General features: G+C 62.1%; 2 protein-coding genes across 3 annotated transcripts in view; both read right to left on the bottom strand.

The window, feature by feature from the left end:
• Nucleotides 1-16,559, bottom strand: part of TTC23 (tetratricopeptide repeat domain 23) — a 995,109-nt gene that overhangs the window by 143,265 nt on the left and 835,285 nt on the right. The gene's annotated exons all lie outside the window — the stretch shown is intronic.
• KLHL25 (kelch like family member 25) lies at nt 1,604-15,373 on the bottom strand. Of its 2 annotated transcripts, none has more exons than XM_084868974.1 (3): nt 15,191-15,373; nt 3,717-5,518; nt 1,604-2,890 (listed from the first exon to the last, which is right to left on the bottom strand). In XM_084868974.1, exon 2 carries the CDS (start codon nt 5,505-5,507, stop codon nt 3,738-3,740), a length of 1,770 nt encoding a protein of 589 aa, XP_084725100.1. In that variant the 5' UTR covers nt 5,508-5,518; nt 15,191-15,373; the 3' UTR covers nt 1,604-2,890; nt 3,717-3,737. The 2 variants fall into 2 exon arrangements, with proteins under 2 accessions (XP_084725100.1, XP_084725101.1); XM_084868975.1 differs by lacking the exon at nt 15,191-15,373 and adding an exon at nt 6,597-6,806.

Genomic DNA, 16,559 nt, shown 5'->3' with positions numbered 1-16,559 from the left:
AGAAAAGCCCTTGACCGGTTTGGCTCAGTGGATAGAGCGTCGGCACCTGCGGACTGAGGGGTCCCGGGTTCGATTCCAGTCAGGGGCATGTACCTGGGTTGCGGGCACATCCCCAGAGGGGGGGTGTGCAGGAGGCAGCTGATCGATGTTTCTCATCGATGTTTCCAACTCTCTATTCCTCTCTGTAAAAAGTCAATTAAAAAAAATTATTAAGGCCAGAACACAGCTTTCGGAGAAAGGGGAAAATGCAGAACACAGGTTTTCTTTTCCTCGGAGGCAGTAACAGGCAGAACCGAGGTCAGCTGAGCTGCAGCGCCTCAGAAAGAAGACAGGGGACATGTCGGACACCTGGGCATCTCATCCCCTAGTAGCCTCAATGTCGCCTTGTCAATGATAAGTCCCTCCCAGAGGCCTCCCTCCCACAGTTCCTGTTCCTGGAAGCTTCCGGTCACATGTGGATGGCGAGGCCAGCCCCGTGGGCACTGCCCTGCCATCCCAGGGGTGGCACAGTGGGAAAGGGGGCTTGGCTGGGGTTGCTCTGCACCCAATTGAGGAAATGGGGGTGGCAGGGCCCCATGGGCCCCCTCCCCCCCAGTCTCCAGCCACGTTTGGTATCCCAGTCACAGCCTGGCCAGGCCCCAAGCTCCTTTCATATGCTAATTGTCGCTCTGCTCTGCTAGAAATAGTCCCCACAGAGTTCAGAGTGGAGCCTGCCTCCCTCCTGGCGCCTTTGTGGGGCTCGCCTCCTCCGTGGGAAACCCTATCTGGAGGGGTGTGGGGAGAGGGTCCCAGGAAGGCCCCCTGGGAACTGTGTCTGGAGGGGAGAGCTGACTGGGGGGAGGGGAGTGACTGGAATGAGCTCCTGGGAACAGACCAGCTGAAACCTCCCTGGGAGGGTCCCTGAACCCCCCCCTCCCCGCCCCCAGCTGCAGAGTTGGAGCTGAGCAGTTGCCTGGACAACCTCGGTCTGCCCAGCCTTGCCTTGGGTCCAAAGGGTTCCCTTTGACTCCCCTTTGACAAACATTTGGAATGCCTTTTCTTTCTAGAATCGTTCTTTTTTGTAAAAGAACTTTAAAGTATTTCCTTATTGATTTCAGAAAAAGGGAGAGGGAGAGATAGGGAACATCAGCGATGAGAGACAGACATCCATCGGCTGGCCTGAATGGGGATTGATTGAACCGGGACCTCCTGGTTCATAGGTCGACGCTCAACCGCTGAGCCACACCAGCTGCAGCCGTGGCGGCTGGGGGTAATGCTCCCGCCTCGATGCGCCTGTTATTTCACACAAATGAGTGTCCGCTGGGAGCTCGGAGGCATAGGCAGGAGCGTGTGGAGATGAAGGCATTTCTCCAGTGAGCGCTCACAACAGAGCTTTTCCAGGAGACGGTGACTCTCGGGAGAACGGGGACAGTGTCAGAACCCAGGGACACAACGGCCGAACAACCCGCATAACGGGGAGCTCTGATATCTGGGTGCCGGGGGACCTGGGCCAAGCCTCCCCTCGCTCCCAGGAGGGGCAGACCCCGAGCCCCGCCTGGAGGGGTGACCGCTGACGTCAGCCCGTGACTTGAGTCCCCCAAGACAGGCCCAGAGCCCAGAGAAAGCAAGAATGTCCTCACTCAATTCATTTATTAACTTAGAAACGGAGAGAGGTCCCGCCAGGGAGAGCACCCGAGAGAGGTCCTTTGTGCTGTGAGACGCGTGCCGAGCTCAGCTCAGCGGCTGACAGGGGCAGGGCCCTGCAGACCAGGGCGGGCTGCTACCCGCCCCGGCCCCCCGCGGCAAGGGCTCCCCAGCTTCCCAGCAGAGCCATCTCCTGGGGTGGGGCCCGTGGCTGCAGGGGGGCAGAGAGGAAGCAGGAGAGTCTGAAGACTGCAGGTGCACCTTCTGCTCTCAGACATTCCCGAGTGGCAGGCAGCTGGGGCGCATCAGTGAGGGAACCCCACTTCGGATCCAAGTCCCCAAGAGAAGCCCCCAGGCTGGGGCCGGCATGGAGGGGCTGGGAGGGTCGGGCGGGGTTGGGATACACCAGGAACAGATGTCTGGCCGTTCTCTGGGGACCGAGCGGGCTTTGCGAGCCCGGGGGCAGATGGGGCAGGTCCAGTTCCCGGCTGGAAGGCCGGGGTGCCAGGGGCCAGCGGGGTCTGAGCGGTGACCTCGTGGCTGACCTCTGCACTGAGATACGTCCAGCGCTGGGGGATGTCCCGGGAGGTCCCTCGGGGTCCCCATCAGGAATCGGGGCATTGCTGGTGCTTGTGATGTGCTCTGAGGAGGGGCGGCACCCCTGTCCAGTGGCATGTGGTACCCAAGGTCCTGGGTCCTGCTGTGTGATGGGCCGTGGCCAGCCTGACCGGGAGGGAGGTGGCAAGGTCCCAAGGGCAAGCCCAGCTCTGGGGAGGGGCCCCAGGGTCATCGCCAGTGAAGCCTCATGGAGGTCACGGAGGTCGCCCCGCAGGTTTCTGCCCTCAGTCCTGCTGGCTGTCTCCCCGAGACCTGGGACGCCCCCTGCGGGTGACCCCCAGCAGGGACAGGGACGTGAGTCACGGGCTGCGGGCGGTGCTGCCCCCATCCAGGACTCCTCTGTGCCTACCCAGGCCCCGTCCAGGACTTGCGGAAACAGGTGACCTCACAGTCCTGCAAACGCGTCCTCCGGAGTCAGAGGCAGCCCGGTGTGCGCCCGCCCCTCTGGGGGGTCCTCTCCCCCAAAACCTCTGCAGAGCGGGAAGGCCTCAGGCCGACACCCCGGCTGGAGGCGGCGTCTCTTCTCGTCTAAAACGCAGAGCGGCTCCCAGGGCTGGTGGCGGCTCTCGGAGCGCCGAGCTTCCCGCTGTGGCAGACAGAGCCAGGCGCTGTGACAGCTGCCGCCGTGACGTGGGGAGACACGCAGAGCCTGCGGAGCAACGGAGACCAGGCTGGGATGGAGCCCACGTGGACACGTGCCCGAGGAGGCCTCACGCTGACTCAGCCCGCTCCCTGCCCAGCCGGCAGGTAAGAGGCGGGCGGTCCCAGGCGCCTGCCCCCAAGGCCCTGGCACCCCTACTGCTTCCCGGGGTGCACCTGCCCGCTCTTTCTCACAGGGCTGGGTCTCTCCCAGCGGCTGCACACGGGGGGGCCTGGCTCACGTGGCCTGGGGTGTGGCCTTGTCCATATAGAGGTCTGCCCTTTGCCCCCGGGTCAGGGAGGTGACCCAGGTCACGCCTGAGAGCAGCGTGTTGGCTGAGAGTGGAGCGGGGTCCCTCTCTGAGGCCAGTCCTGACTCCACAGGGAGGGGGCGCTGTGGGCTGTGACCCTCTGCCCGTGGCTGATCTTACTCTGCGTCCTGTCCCTGTCATGAGACATGACCCTGAACTACAGCCCTCAGTGCATTCTGGGAAGCCCCTAGCCTGCAGCTGGTGTCAGAGTGAGAACACTGTGGCTTGGCGAGTGCCCTTGGACTTGGCAGACTGGCCTAGACTCGGTGCCAATGTCAGTCGAGCCTGGTGGTTCTGACAGGCAGCCATGTCTGGGAACCCGCCCCCCCCCCCCCAGCCTGAGGCTGTACCCCATTCGGCAGGGGGTGGTCACCTGCTTTGGTCGAGGTCAGCTGCAAGGAAGGTGCAGGCCAGGCGCTGGCTCTGATAAAGGATCCCAGGCCCTCCCTCTGCGCCCCCGTCACCCGCTGCCCCTCCCGGAGGGGGCCAGGCCGTGCAGGGGGGCGGGGGGGTGGGGGGGCTCACCTGGCTGGCTGGCAGGGGCCCTCAGGCGGGCAGGTGCTTCCAGGTGCTGACGAAGGCCGTGGGGATGAGCGAGTAGGGCACGGTGGTGACGCAGCTCCACGTGTCGGCCGTGGGGTCGTAGCAGTCCAGGGTCTTGCAGCGCTGGGTCCCGAAGTAGCCGCCCACCACGTACAGCTTGTTGCCCGAGGCCAGCGCGTGGCAGGACATGCGCTTGGCCGTCATGTCGCCGACGCGCGTCCACTGGTTGGTCTCGCAGTCGAAGCGGTAGGCGGAGGCGGCCGTGAACTCCGTGTCGCCGCCCATGATGAAGATCTGGCTGCCCAGCACCGCGGCCGCCGTGTACCGCCAGGGCTGCGGGCACTCGGCCTGGATGGTCCAGCGGTTCTCGGCGGGGTCGTAGCACTGCACCTTGGACACCATGTCCCGGTGGATGCTGGTGCCGCCGAACACGAAGAGCTTCAGCTTGGCGCTCACCACGGCCGCGTTGCTCACGCCGTCCCGCAGCGGGGCCACCATGCTCCACTTGTTGGCCCCGGGGTCGTACCGCTCCGCCTGCTTGAGGGACGCGGACGGGGACGCGGGGAAGACCCCCGCCAGCGACGTGTGGCCGCCCACCACGTACAGGCGGTTCTCCAGCTCGGCCGAGCCGTGGCCGAAGCGGGCGATGAGCATGGGCGCGGCCTTGGACCACGCCTCGTGCACCGTGTCGTACACCCACACGTCCTTGGACACGCCGTTCTCGGAGCCCCGGCCGCCCGTCACGTACACCTTGCAGCCGATGGCCGAGGCGCTGAACTCCTTGCGGGGGCTGGGCAGGTCGGCCTTGGGGATGATCTCCTTGGCCTTGTGGTCCACCTGGTACACCTTGTCGCACATGAAGGTCTGGCCGCCCAGGATGAGCAGCGTGTGGCCCGCCTTGCGGGGCCGGGCGCAGGGGCTGGTCACCACGCCGTCGTTCTGCAGGATCCGGCGCTTGCAGCGCAGGGCCTCGTCCAGCACCCGCCGGGCGCCCTCCCCGGCCAGCAGCGGGGCCTCGCGGGCCGCGGCCTCGGCCAGGCGGTCGGAGGGCAGCAGGGCCAGCCGCACGCCCCGCAGCAGCTCGGGCAGGTGGGCCCGCCGCCCGTCGGGGTCGTGCCGCACCCAGCGCAGCACGGCCTCCAGCACGGCCCCCTCGTCCTCCGCCTCCAGCTCGTCGCTGGAGATGAGGTCCAGCAGCTTGTCCTTGGGCAGCCCAGCGAAGTCCTCTCCCCGCCGCACCGTGTCGAAGTGGGCCAGGCACATGCGCCAGGCCAGCTCGTGCAGCCGCCGGCACTGGTGGGCGTCCGACAGCAGCGCCATGCCCAGGCAGTTGGCGGGCGACAGGTTCTTCTCCAGGAACTCGGCGGCCGCGTCCCGCACGTCGTGGAACTGCAGCATGTCGCCGGCCTCCAGCAGCGACTCAGCGTTCTCCTCGCTGAGGGCCACGCGGGACGAGTAGGCGAAGTCCAGCAGCAGCTCCAGCACCTCCGGGTGCAGGTTGTCCCGGAAGTTGACGGCGTCGTCCAGGCTCTCCCGCAGCCCGTGGCTGAACATGGCCTCGAAGTAGCGGCTGGAGGCGGCCAGCACGGCCCGGTGGCAGGGGAAGGCCCGCTCGCCCGCCCACAGCGTGACGTCCGTGAACATGCGGTGCTGGCGCAGCGTGTTGAGGTGGGCCAGCACGCAGTCCGGGTGCGAGGCCTTGTGGAAGAGCGTGACGTTCATGGAGCCCGTGCTGCTCCGCGACTTGCGGGTCTCGTGCACGCTGACCGACATGCTGGGCCGACCTGCGGGGGGCGCACGGGACAACGGGTGAGAGCGGCCCTCTTTTGTTTTTACGGAAGGGAGAGGGATGGAGAGCTAGAGACATCCATGAGAGTTGGAAATACCCATCAGATCAGCTGCCTCCTGCACACGCCCCCTATTGGGGATGTGCCCACAACCAAGGTCCATGCCCCCTTGACCGGAATCGAACCCGGGACCCTTCAGTCCGCAGGCCGACGCTCTATCCACTGAGCCAAACCGGTTTTTGGCTGATTTAAAAAAAAAATAAAAAAATTATTTTTGACAGGAAGGAAGAGGGATAGGGAGTTAGAAACATCAATGAGAGTTAGAAACATCCACCAGCTGCCTCCTGCACACGCCCCCTACTGGGGATGGGCCCGCAACCAAGGTCCATGCCCCCTTGACCGGAATCGAACCTGGGACCTTTCAGTCCGCAGGCCGACACTCTATCCACTGAGCCAAACCGGTTTTGGCTGATTTTTAAAAAATATATATTTTATTTATTTTTTACAGAGAGGAAGGGAGAGGGATAGAGCTAGAAACATCCATGAGAGTTGGAAACACCCATCAGCTGCCTCCTGCATGCCCCCTACTGGGGATGTGCCCGCAACCAATGAACATGCCCCTGACTGGAATCGAACCCGGGACCCTTCAGTCCACGGGCCGACGCTCTATCCGCTGAGCCACACCAGCAAGGGCAAGAAGGGCCATTCCTGACGCAGGAAACCCTGATTCCCCTGTGGCCTGCCTGTCCCCGACCCCTCCTCTCTGCTCAGCTCTGTCCCTCAAGTCAACTGACTCCATCCTGAGGGCCACACGGGTGCTTAGGGCCAGCCAGTTTTCTCAGGGTTTTCACCCACCCTTAGGAAACTGGTTTCCTTCTCCCGAGTTCGGGTCCACTCTGGAGCCAAAGGTCTTGGCCTGGTTATGAGCCACCCCAGGGAGGGTCCGAGCTGTGCCTCCCGTGGCTACAAAAAACACACGAGCAAATAGCCCTGGCCGGTGTGGCTCAGTGGATAGAGCGTCAGCCCCAGGATTGAAGGGTCCCGGACTCAATTCCCGTCAAAGGCACCTACCTACCTTAGTCGCAGGTTGGATGTCCGGCCCCAGGGGTCAGGGGCAGGCCAACAAGAGTCCCAAGGATCCCCCGAGATCCGCCTCTGCCTGGTAACCCAAGTCCAGCTGCCACCCTCTGGGTGCCCAAACAACTCTGGTGGGTGGGGTGGGGCTGTCAGGGTGAGGTCAGCAGTTTATCGGGCCCAGACAGACCACAGTCTGGCTCTGCGCCCGCCCTAGAGCCGTGCCGCGGACGCGGGGCCCCAGCTCTGCCCAGAGGAGCCCGGGCTCAGCGGGCGGGGCTGCGGGAGCGGGGAGGACCGGTCCCATGGATCCCGGGCGGGTGAGGGGCCAGCCAGGCTTGGGGAAGGCGGGACGAGCGGCCACCGCCCCAGAGCCACACAACCCAGGCCGCCCTGGATTCTGCCCAGACCTCAGCCGGGCGGAGTCTCCAGAAGTGGGTGCGGGGGGGCGGGTGGGGCCGCTGGGAGCCCAGAAGGTGGGGCTAGCGGATCTCCCATGCAGGGGAGGGTGCCAGTCAGATTCACAGGAGGGTGAGGGGAATGGCCCTCACCCCAAAACCACACAACTCAGTCGCTGATACCTCTAAATGCCGGCCCAGATCGCTGACTCCTCCGCAGGGCACACGCAACCTGGGTGGCGCAAGAAGGCGTCCAGAGGTGGTGCCCGTGAGGGAAAGGGACTCAGTTTCCTCCCTGCAGTTTCCTCCCAGAGCCGAACCCCAAACTTCCCTCACAGGAGGAGCCCAGGCGAGTGGCTGCCAACAGGACTTTTTAAAATATATATATATATATATTTTTTTAAATTGATTTCAGAGAGAGGACGGGAGTGGGAGAGAGAGAGAAACATCAATGATGAGAATCATGGATCGGCTGCCTCCTGCACACCCCACAATGGGGATTGAGCCCGCAGCCTGGGCCTGTGCCCTGACCCAGAAGTGAACGGTGGTGACCTCCTTGGTTCATAGGTTGATGCTCAACCACTGAGCCACACAGGCTGGGATCTCCAAGCCTGGCCCTGGGACCAGTGTCATGGAAACCAGAGGCCGCCCCGCCCGGGCCAGGCCAGGCCCGCAGGCTGCACCCCAACCCGGAGCTGAGTTGCCCAATCTGAATTCCGGACCCTGCAACACCTTTCCCCGAATGGCGCTGTGATTGCTAAATCCTCACTTGGGCTCCTGTCATCAGACTCTTTGCAAAATGTGGCCTCTCACCCGGTGACTCCGTCCACCCTGTCCCGAGGTGCCCTCTGGTCTGTGCGCCCCGCGCAGGGGGAAGGAGAGGGCTGAGGGGGGTGGGCAATGTGGAGGACTCCCAGTGGATAGGAGCACCGTCTGGCTCCGACGGGTTTAAGGCACAGTGTGTAATTGCAGGGCGCCGCCATGCCCCAGAGTGGCAGCTGCCATCTGTCTGGAGGCCCTGAGGGACCTCGGGCAGCACCCTGCTCCCCACGGCGTGTGTGTGTGTGTGTGTGTGTGTGTGTGTGTCCCGCAGGGAAAGCGCTGGGCCACCAAATAACAGTGTTTCCACCGCTCCCGGCCATGGAAGTTCACTGACAGCACAGAAACAGAGTAGCGAAGGGGCTTGCCCCGCAGAAACACTCCCCTGCTTTACTGAGAGCAGCAGTTAGCAGGGACTGGCCCGTGTGCTGGGAGAAAAATGCACCAGAGCAGTCACAGCAGCTTCCAGGGTCTTAACTGCTGGGCCGTGCAACACGCATGCACAGCACACACGTACAACACACATGCACGCATGCAAACAAGACGGGGCGGGAGGCCAGGAGGGGGAGGCAGCCAGCATCTGACAGGACTGTGACAAAGCCGCCAGAAGCAAAGGTCAAAGGTCCTCCTCGGTGCCAGGAAGGTCAAAGGTCCTCGATGCCAGTGGTTCCTTAGGCTCGGGGGGGCCCCCCGAAGACAGCTCAGTCACTGCTGTGTGACCTCGGGAGAGTTAACATGCCTCTCTCGGTCCACTTTTTTATCTTTTTTCCCCCCGCCATAATGGGATGATGGCAACAGTCACTGCCTCGTGTGCATTCGGAGCAGCTGGGCCTTAGCACGCCTACCCCGACAGCTGCCTTAGTCTCGTTGCTGTCCTTACCAATGTCGGAAGAACCCGGCAGTCATTCCCAACCCCTGCCCCAGCCCTACTTCCCACCTGGAATAAGGCAGATTTTCACTGCCTAGTCGTTTGTAAGGGGTTTGATCCATTCATGACTGGATAGTATTTTGACAATCAGGAAAAAAACGCTATCTTTTTTTTTTTTTTTTTTTTTTTCTTGTCGGGCCTGCTGGATCTGGGTCACTCCCAGCACCGTAATGACAAGGGCTGAGGCACCAGTCACACACCACACACATGCAGGGCTGCCCGGGGCCACAGCCCGCCCAGGCTGGCACTGAAGGCGGACCCACCACGAGTGCCGCGCTGGCTCAGAGGCCCGGCCCATGCCCCCCCCCCCCCCCCCCAGTCTGCGAGGGCCCCCGGGGTGCGGGTGTATCCATCCTTCCAATTTTCAAGTGGAAAACAAACGAAGCAGCCTATTAAGCACACAAATCTAATTGTTAATTGAAAGGAAAATTGGTATGACCGCTGTAACTGAATCAGGGCCACAGATCACTCCAGATACGCGGCCGCTGCCGGGGACAATGGATCCTTTCTCAGGCTGTTCTGCCTCCCGGAGGCCCCTCCTTCACAAAAAAACGTATACATCGTCCAAAAGGGATACATGCCCTGGTCTGCATTGAAAATGCGATGGGTTAGGATTGTTCGTATCTATTGTGGATTGATTTCGATTTTACTTTCCAGCTTTTTTCTTTTTTTTTTTTTTGGTGAAAGGTTTCGTCGAGGCTGCAGGACTGAGCATTATATAACGCATGCCTCCGCTTTCACGGGGTGAGCCTGCTGGCTGCCAGTGGGCCCCGCCTCAGCCCCGGCCCCACCCCTCCCTTGCGATCCTTGCCTCACCTCACCCCCATCTCCCCTGCAGGGGATGAGGGGCTGGAGCACCGCCAGGCTGGGGGCAGGGTGTTGCTTCACCGGCCACCTGGCAGTCAATGCCATTCCTCTTCAGGCAGCTCCTGGGATGTCCCCCTATCGGCTCCCGGGAAGGGGGAAGGGGTAGACGGCCGGCCTGCCCCTGAGCTCACCCCCGGGACAGAACCCCCACATCTCCACACCCTGAGACAACCTGGTTCCCGCTGCTCTCTCAAATGGGCCTCATACACAGAGTCCCAGGTGGGCAGGGCGTCCTGATATCACCCTTCACACAGCCCCCCATCTGCCTGCAGCCAAGGCCTGGGAGGGGAAGAAGGCGGGGGGGGGGGGGGTCCCAGCAGACCCAGAGGGGCGGGCCCAGCTTCTTACTTAATGCACCCGCGTGTTAAGCACACTTGACCGAAGGCAGCCACTTTAGCTCCCGTGATTGATGGCCGGCCCCGGGCGGGCGGGCCGCAGCCTCCGGTGGCTGGGGGGCCGGAGCCGGCCCTGCAAGCTGATAAAATGCTGCGGACGCATCGCTTCTGGAGGGGAAGGGCCGCACGGCGCTGGCCGGCTTTCCGGGAGAAGGCGCGGGCAGGAGGTAAGGGGTGAAACCCCAGTGAGGGATGTGGCAACACGTGTTGCAAAGAATGGGTAAGGAACTGTGGTCGGGAAGGGAGCCAAACCAGAGCATGCCTGCTGTGTGGACCCACAGCCTGCGGAGGTTGACTGCTTTAGTCAGGGCGAGCTAGGTTGCGCTGCGGCGACAAACACCCCCAAATCTCGGCGGCTTTTAGAGGACAGAGGTTGATTTCTTGCTCATACTGCATGCCTGGTAGTTCCAGTGGGATGTGCATGCGTGTGCGGGGTGGGGGGTGGAGTGGGGGTGCCTCTCTCATCACTGTCGCGCCCGGGCACCCAGGTGACAGAGCGGCCACCAGGCCAAAGAGAAACGAGAGAGAGCACCGTGGGAAGTGTGGGTGGCACAGACGGCTCCGTGCGAGGCCTGGAGGGACACTCGTTGCTCCTGCTCCCACCTAATTGGCCAACAGCAGTCACATGACTTCACCCACTCCCAGGAGTACAACCCCAGCACATGCCCCGTGGCTGTCATTCGCAAACAAGGGGAAATGACCGCTCAGGGATGGGTGGCAATGATAGTACTATCGTGATAGAGACTGTCCTTACGAGGACTCGCTATGGACGAGGCACTGATCTGAGTATCTTCTCTGCTCACCCCCGCCTCAGCCTCCCTCCGGTCCGGGGACCATCTGCACTTGCCAGGTGGGGACCCTGAGACCGGGAGACGTGGCCCATTTGCACTGTGAGCCCAACATCGCCGCGGGGAAGGGGTGGCCTCCGGACCAGGGTCTCCCAGGCCCCGAGGCTTGCTAGAAAGACAGCCTCTGTCTCCTGGCCCTCCATCCTGGCCAGACACCTCCGGCCTGGCCCGCGGCAAACCTGGCCAGCAGCTCCCCCTAAAGCTGCTCTGTCTGTTCAGCTGGAGCGATGGGTGGTCAGCTCCTCCGAGGGGCCCCGCCGGAAGCAGGCAGAGCGGGACAGGCTGTGGGTTTCCATCCGATGCCAGCACCCTCCTCTGCCCTGCCAATCCCAGCCTTCCCGGCGGACGGAGGTGGGTGAGAGTGACACCAGGGCCAGCTCGCCTGCCTCAGCTCCGGTGCAGCAGGCATCCTCCCTGAACCAGCTCAGCGCCTCCCCCTCCTTGTGGGAGGAGCCACCCAACTGGTCTTGCAGGGAAGTCTCTGGGGCTCCCCTCAATCCCTCTTGCTCTTGGGAGCTCTTTGTCCATCTCTCTTCTCAGGCCCCACCTGTTCTGGGGGGGGGGGGCGCATAACGGGGCTCCCTAACTGCTCCCACATCGCTGCCCAGTTCGCCTCACAGGACCAGCCCCAGCGACCCTGGGAAATGAGTCACCCACAAGCCACCTGGCTTTGCTTCCAGCTCGGGGCTGCCTGGACCCAGTCCTCTGGCTTCTCCAGCCCCTCGCCCACGGGCACACCCACTGCCTGCAGACCCTTCCCATGTACCTGGGCAGAAGAGGTGATTTTACTCACCAAGAAAGGGAGAGAAACTGGGAGCTCAGCCCGCTGCACCCCTCTCGTTCTGCAGACGGGGAACAAATAGGGCCCAGAGAGGGGCAGCGATTTGCCTAAGGCCACACAGCACATCAGAGCAGCCCTGGAACTAGACTTGCAGACTCCTGCCTCCTGGGTGAGCCCCTGTGCCCTCTGTCCGCCGTTCCTCGAGCTTTTCCCGCCCACAAGGCTTCAGCCAGTAAGCCAAGCCTCATAAAACGACGAGAAACGCAAGAGGCTGCAGAGACTTCTGAGGTTTTACAGCAACGCATTTGCCCATGGAGAAGAGCATCCATCCACCCATTCTACAGAAGAGCACACTGAGGCCGCACAAGGCAAGGAGGCCCACGTGAAGTCATGCAGCCGGGGTAGGGGCAGGGAGGGACTCTCAGACTCCCCACGTTAGTGCTCTTTCTGCCCTCGGGCTCCAGGGTGAGGGCTCCTTCCCACTGCGGGCTCACGGATGTCCCACAGAAACAGGTAAGCCTCGCCGAGACCCAGGGGTGCAGGGGCGCGATGTGGGGAGCAGGGGAAGGCTGACAGGAAGGGTCTCTCGTATCTGCAGGAAAGACGGTGACATTTCCCAACGGGACCGGATTCCTGAGGCCACGGAGCCGGCGCTTTTAGGAACAGGTCAGCAGGCCACCAACGCCCACCCCTTTTCACCCCGAAGGCACTGACGGAAAGGGTTCGCGGTGAGCAGGGAGCGTCTGTTGGCGCCAGCTCAGCAGCGTGTGGTGGTGGCTGAGGCCCCAGGAGACCCACAGGCACGTGGGAACGCCCGTCCGGCTCCCCGGCCCATGCCCTTTCCCCTGACCTTGCTCGGAGGAGACTGAGCAGAGCCCTTCCATCCCTGAGACCTCCTCTACCCCCCCTCCCCCATCCCCCTATCCCCGCAGCAGGTGCTCCCAGCTCCTGACAGCTGGGGGACCTGGGTCAGTCTGGCACCTTTGGCTGAGGATGGGGAGGTCCAGGAGAGACTGGAACCTGCGGTGGACACTGGGCTGACACCCCTCACCCGGTGTCAGATGGATAAGGGGGGGCGGGTCCTGCTGAGCTGCTGGGAGGAAAAGCAGGGGTTCGCACCCTCCCCCTGCCCTGCTGTCCTGGCTCAATGCTCTCTGGCTGGGAAAACTCTTCAACAGCCCCAGCTGAGCCACCTCCATTAGGAGTTCCCACCAAGGATGGAAACCGGCACCTCAATCAGCCAATGGAATGGCCTGCGTCTGGCCATGGCCCGCCCCCTCCCTGGCCAGGCCACACCCACCCTGCAGGCTGGTCCAGAGGGACTGAGAACTAGCTCACTCAGGCCATGGGCAGGTTTGGGGACTGGCGGAGTGGGTTCTCCCAGGACCCCCTGAGCAGAAAGGCTGCACCCAGAAGCCACCATCTCCCTGGGGATTCCCAGGAATACAGGGTCCACGGACCAGTTCACCCAGCAGCTCCTTGAGGGCAGGGTGCCAACAAAGACCCTTCCCACAATCAACCAATACTAGTCAACAAAGCCTCACAGTGATAAATAGGGGGGAAAACATACACACCAGGCCTCTCACTGCAAACCACACAGCCCCAGGCCCCGGCAGTCAGTCTCCCATCCTTCCTGCTCTCCTCTCCCCACACCCAGTTCCCACAGGTCCCAGGTGCTATAATATTAAGGGGCACGTGGCGTGTGCAGGTCGCCCACAGCCCCTCTCTCTGCGCCCCACACAGATCCGGCTGCAGCCCGCTCCAGGGTGAAGGTTTCTACCTTCCTATTCCCCATCTCCCGGAGTCACTCTCCGACACACAAATCACTCCGGTCGGAGCTGCCAGGCCTGAGAGAAGGCTGACTCCATGAACCCACCCAGCACAGCTTGGGGGACCCGGGACCCCTGCCTGGTCCTACTCAGAACGCCAAACCTGCCCCCGATTGGGTGGAGCTTGTGTTCTCCCTCTTCCCGGTCCCCATCGCTGGCCTTCACCAACATCCCCTAAGGAGCCCTAACAGCACCCCTGGGCCCGGGAAGCATCAGTCCCACCTGAGAGGGGGAGACGGACGCTCACGGTCCCCAAGGATCTGAGCCACGTCAGTCCCGGAGTCTGGCCCATGGTGAGAAAAGGGGGTTCCTGCCCCCCCCGCCCCCCGAACCCCCCAGTGCCACTGACAACTTCCCACCCTCTGTCCCAGAGCCAGAGTGAACCCGAATAGCCCCAGGGGCTCACCAGGGAGGCTGACACTCAGGGGGCCACCCAAGGGCAACCCAGCAGCACCCAAGAATAGCCAGACTAGACCTTCGGGCCCCGGGACCCTTTGATCAGTCCCCAGTGAAGATTTTCTTTCTTTGCTCAGAGAGAATGGGAATGAATGACATGTGGAGGGTCAGCAGCAGCAGCAGCAGCACAAAAGGGCCTGGAGGGCCCCGGGTGAGGGGTGTCAGCCCCGAATCCAAAGGAACTCCAGTAACTACTCCATAGCTACTCCAGTAACTATGGGTTGGCAAGGAAGAGGGGGGGACCGCCCCAAATGTGAGGGGTCCAGCAGTCAGGGCAAGATGGGGGGGGGGGGGGCAGGGAGGGTGCACGGGGAGACAAGCTGACTGGAGGAGGAGAAAGCTGGCTCGGGGGCTGCCACCCGGTGGGCAAAGGGGGTGCCTCTGCAGCTCCCCGGATCTACAGACAGACGGGGGGGGGGGGGTGGGGGGGTCCCACAGGGGCAGCAGGCACTGCGCTGGGCAAACCCCCTCTCTGCCCCAGGCCGGCAGCTCCCTGGCCCTCGGGGGTCCAGAGTGCACGAACTTGGCTGGACTGGGCCGGGCAGGGCCGCTTGCAGCCTCCTCTTTCCAGGATCGATAGCAATTTTTTTTTTTTTTTTTTTTTTTAAAGAGAGCGAGCGGAAACCGGTGTGGCTCAGTGGATAGAGCGTCGGCCTGCGGACTGAAGGGTCCCAGGTTCGATTCCGGTCAAGGGCATGGACCTTGGTTGCTGCGGACACATCCCCAGTGGGGGGTGTGCCAGGAAGCAGCTGATCGATGTTTCTCTTTCATTCATGTTTCTAACTCCCTATCCCTCTCTCTTCCTCTCTGTAAAAAAGAAAGAAAGAAAGAAATATATTTTTTTTTAAAAGAGAGAAAGAGAGCGAGTCCGCGAACTCATTGAACCAACCACTCCCCAGGGGGGAGCGTCGCCAGCTCCCGCGTGCCTCATCTGTTTGCAAAAAGCAATTCATTCCCTGGCGCAGAGGCATCCCGCCGCCGGGTCCCCAGGCTCCGCGCGGCCCGAGGGGCGGCTGCGGGGACCCGGTTGCGGGGACCGGGCTGCGGGCCCGTCCCCAACCCCCAACCCCAACCCCGCACCATTGTCCCCCGACTCCCTGCAGACGCCTCCGGAACCCGGTCCCGCCGAGGCGCACTCACCCCCCGGGCCGCTCCCGAGGGCCGCGCAGGGCCCGGCGGAGGGCGCGGAGGTGGCCAGTGCCGAGGCCGGTGCCCGATCGCGGCTGCCCCGGCCCGAGGCTGCGCCCGCCCGGACCGCCCAGGTGGGTACTCACCGCTCGGGGCGCCGCCGCTGCCGCCACCCGCTCAGACCCGACCGGTCGCCGCGATCAGACTTCCTCCGCCGCCTCCTCCGCCGCCGCTCGGCTCCCCTCCCCCGGCTCGCCCGGTGCCCGAGCCTCCGCCGCCGCCGCCGCCGATCCCGGTGCAGCCCCGGCGCCTCCAACAAACTAGTTTCTCCGGCCCTTCCGCCCCGCCTCCCGGCCCGCAAGCCGCAGCAGCCAATCAGAGGCGACGCCTCTGTGACGAACGGCGGCCGAGCCAATCGTTGGGCCCGTAAGGACGGTAAAGGGGGCGGGCGCTCCGACCGGTACCGTGAGGGGGCGGGGCTGCGAGAGGAAAAAGGACTTTGACCAGATTCTTAAAGGGACAGGCGCGCCGCGGCGGGAGTTCGGGAACAAAAAACCAGTGGTTTTGTTCTGGAGAGGGCCCCCGGTAGTGGGCAAACTGAGGCTCGCGAGCCACATGCAGCTCTTTGGCCCTGGAGTGTGGCTCTTCCATGAAATGCTACCGCCTGGGAGAGTCTATGTTAAAGAAGTGGCGTTGGAAGGAGATTACGTTTAAAAAATGTGGCTCTCCAAAGACATTTCCATCGCTGTCCTGTTGATGTGTGGCTCTGCGGACTCATGAGTTTGCCGACCACGGCTCTAGGGTTTTCAGAAGGAGGGAACTTTATGGCTGACAGATGCCCCTCCGGCACCAGGTCTATGGGAGCTCCACTCTTAGTTTTTTTTGACAGCGTGGAGGAAACATTTTTTATTTTTATTTTATTTTTTTTTAACTCTGGGCTTGTTTTGCTGCCTGCATTACTGGAATAAAAGCTCATATAGGACTCAATCCTATCTTTGCGTCATTGGCTCAAGTAGTGTCAAGCAGCCCGGACCCAGGGCTTGTCCAGTTTTCAGTAAGAGCACTCCCGTGCCCTGAGAAATACATAATTCCAAATACAGTTCGATTCCAGTCAAGGGCATGTGCCTTGGTTGCGGGCACATCCCCAGTGGGGGGTGTGCAGGAGGCAGCTGATCAATGATTCTCTCTCATCGATGTTTCTAACTCTCTCTATCCCTCTCCCTTCCTCTCTGTAAAAATAAATAAATAAATAAATAAAAAAACATAAGAAAAAACAAAACAAAGCAAGAAAAGTGGTAAGTTCATAGGTGGACACTCAACCACTAAGCCACACTGGCCCGGCGGCTGGCCTTCCACTTTTTAAATTTAATTTAATTTATTTTTATTTTTATTTTTTTTTAAATATATGGTGTAGACTGGCAAGCAGCCTGAGATCTGGGTTTGAACCCTCACACGCTGAGCAGAACGGGAGGGTTGCTCTGGCTTATGCATCGTCAGACTCTCACGGGTGAAGGG

The sequence above is a fragment of the Pipistrellus hanaki genome (assembly GCF_964339955.1).
Source record: "Pipistrellus hanaki genome assembly, chromosome: 21".
In the NCBI taxonomy this organism is placed as follows: domain Eukaryota; kingdom Metazoa; phylum Chordata; class Mammalia; order Chiroptera; family Vespertilionidae; genus Pipistrellus; species Pipistrellus hanaki.
This window is presented reverse-complemented; position numbering and strand designations above follow the sequence as displayed.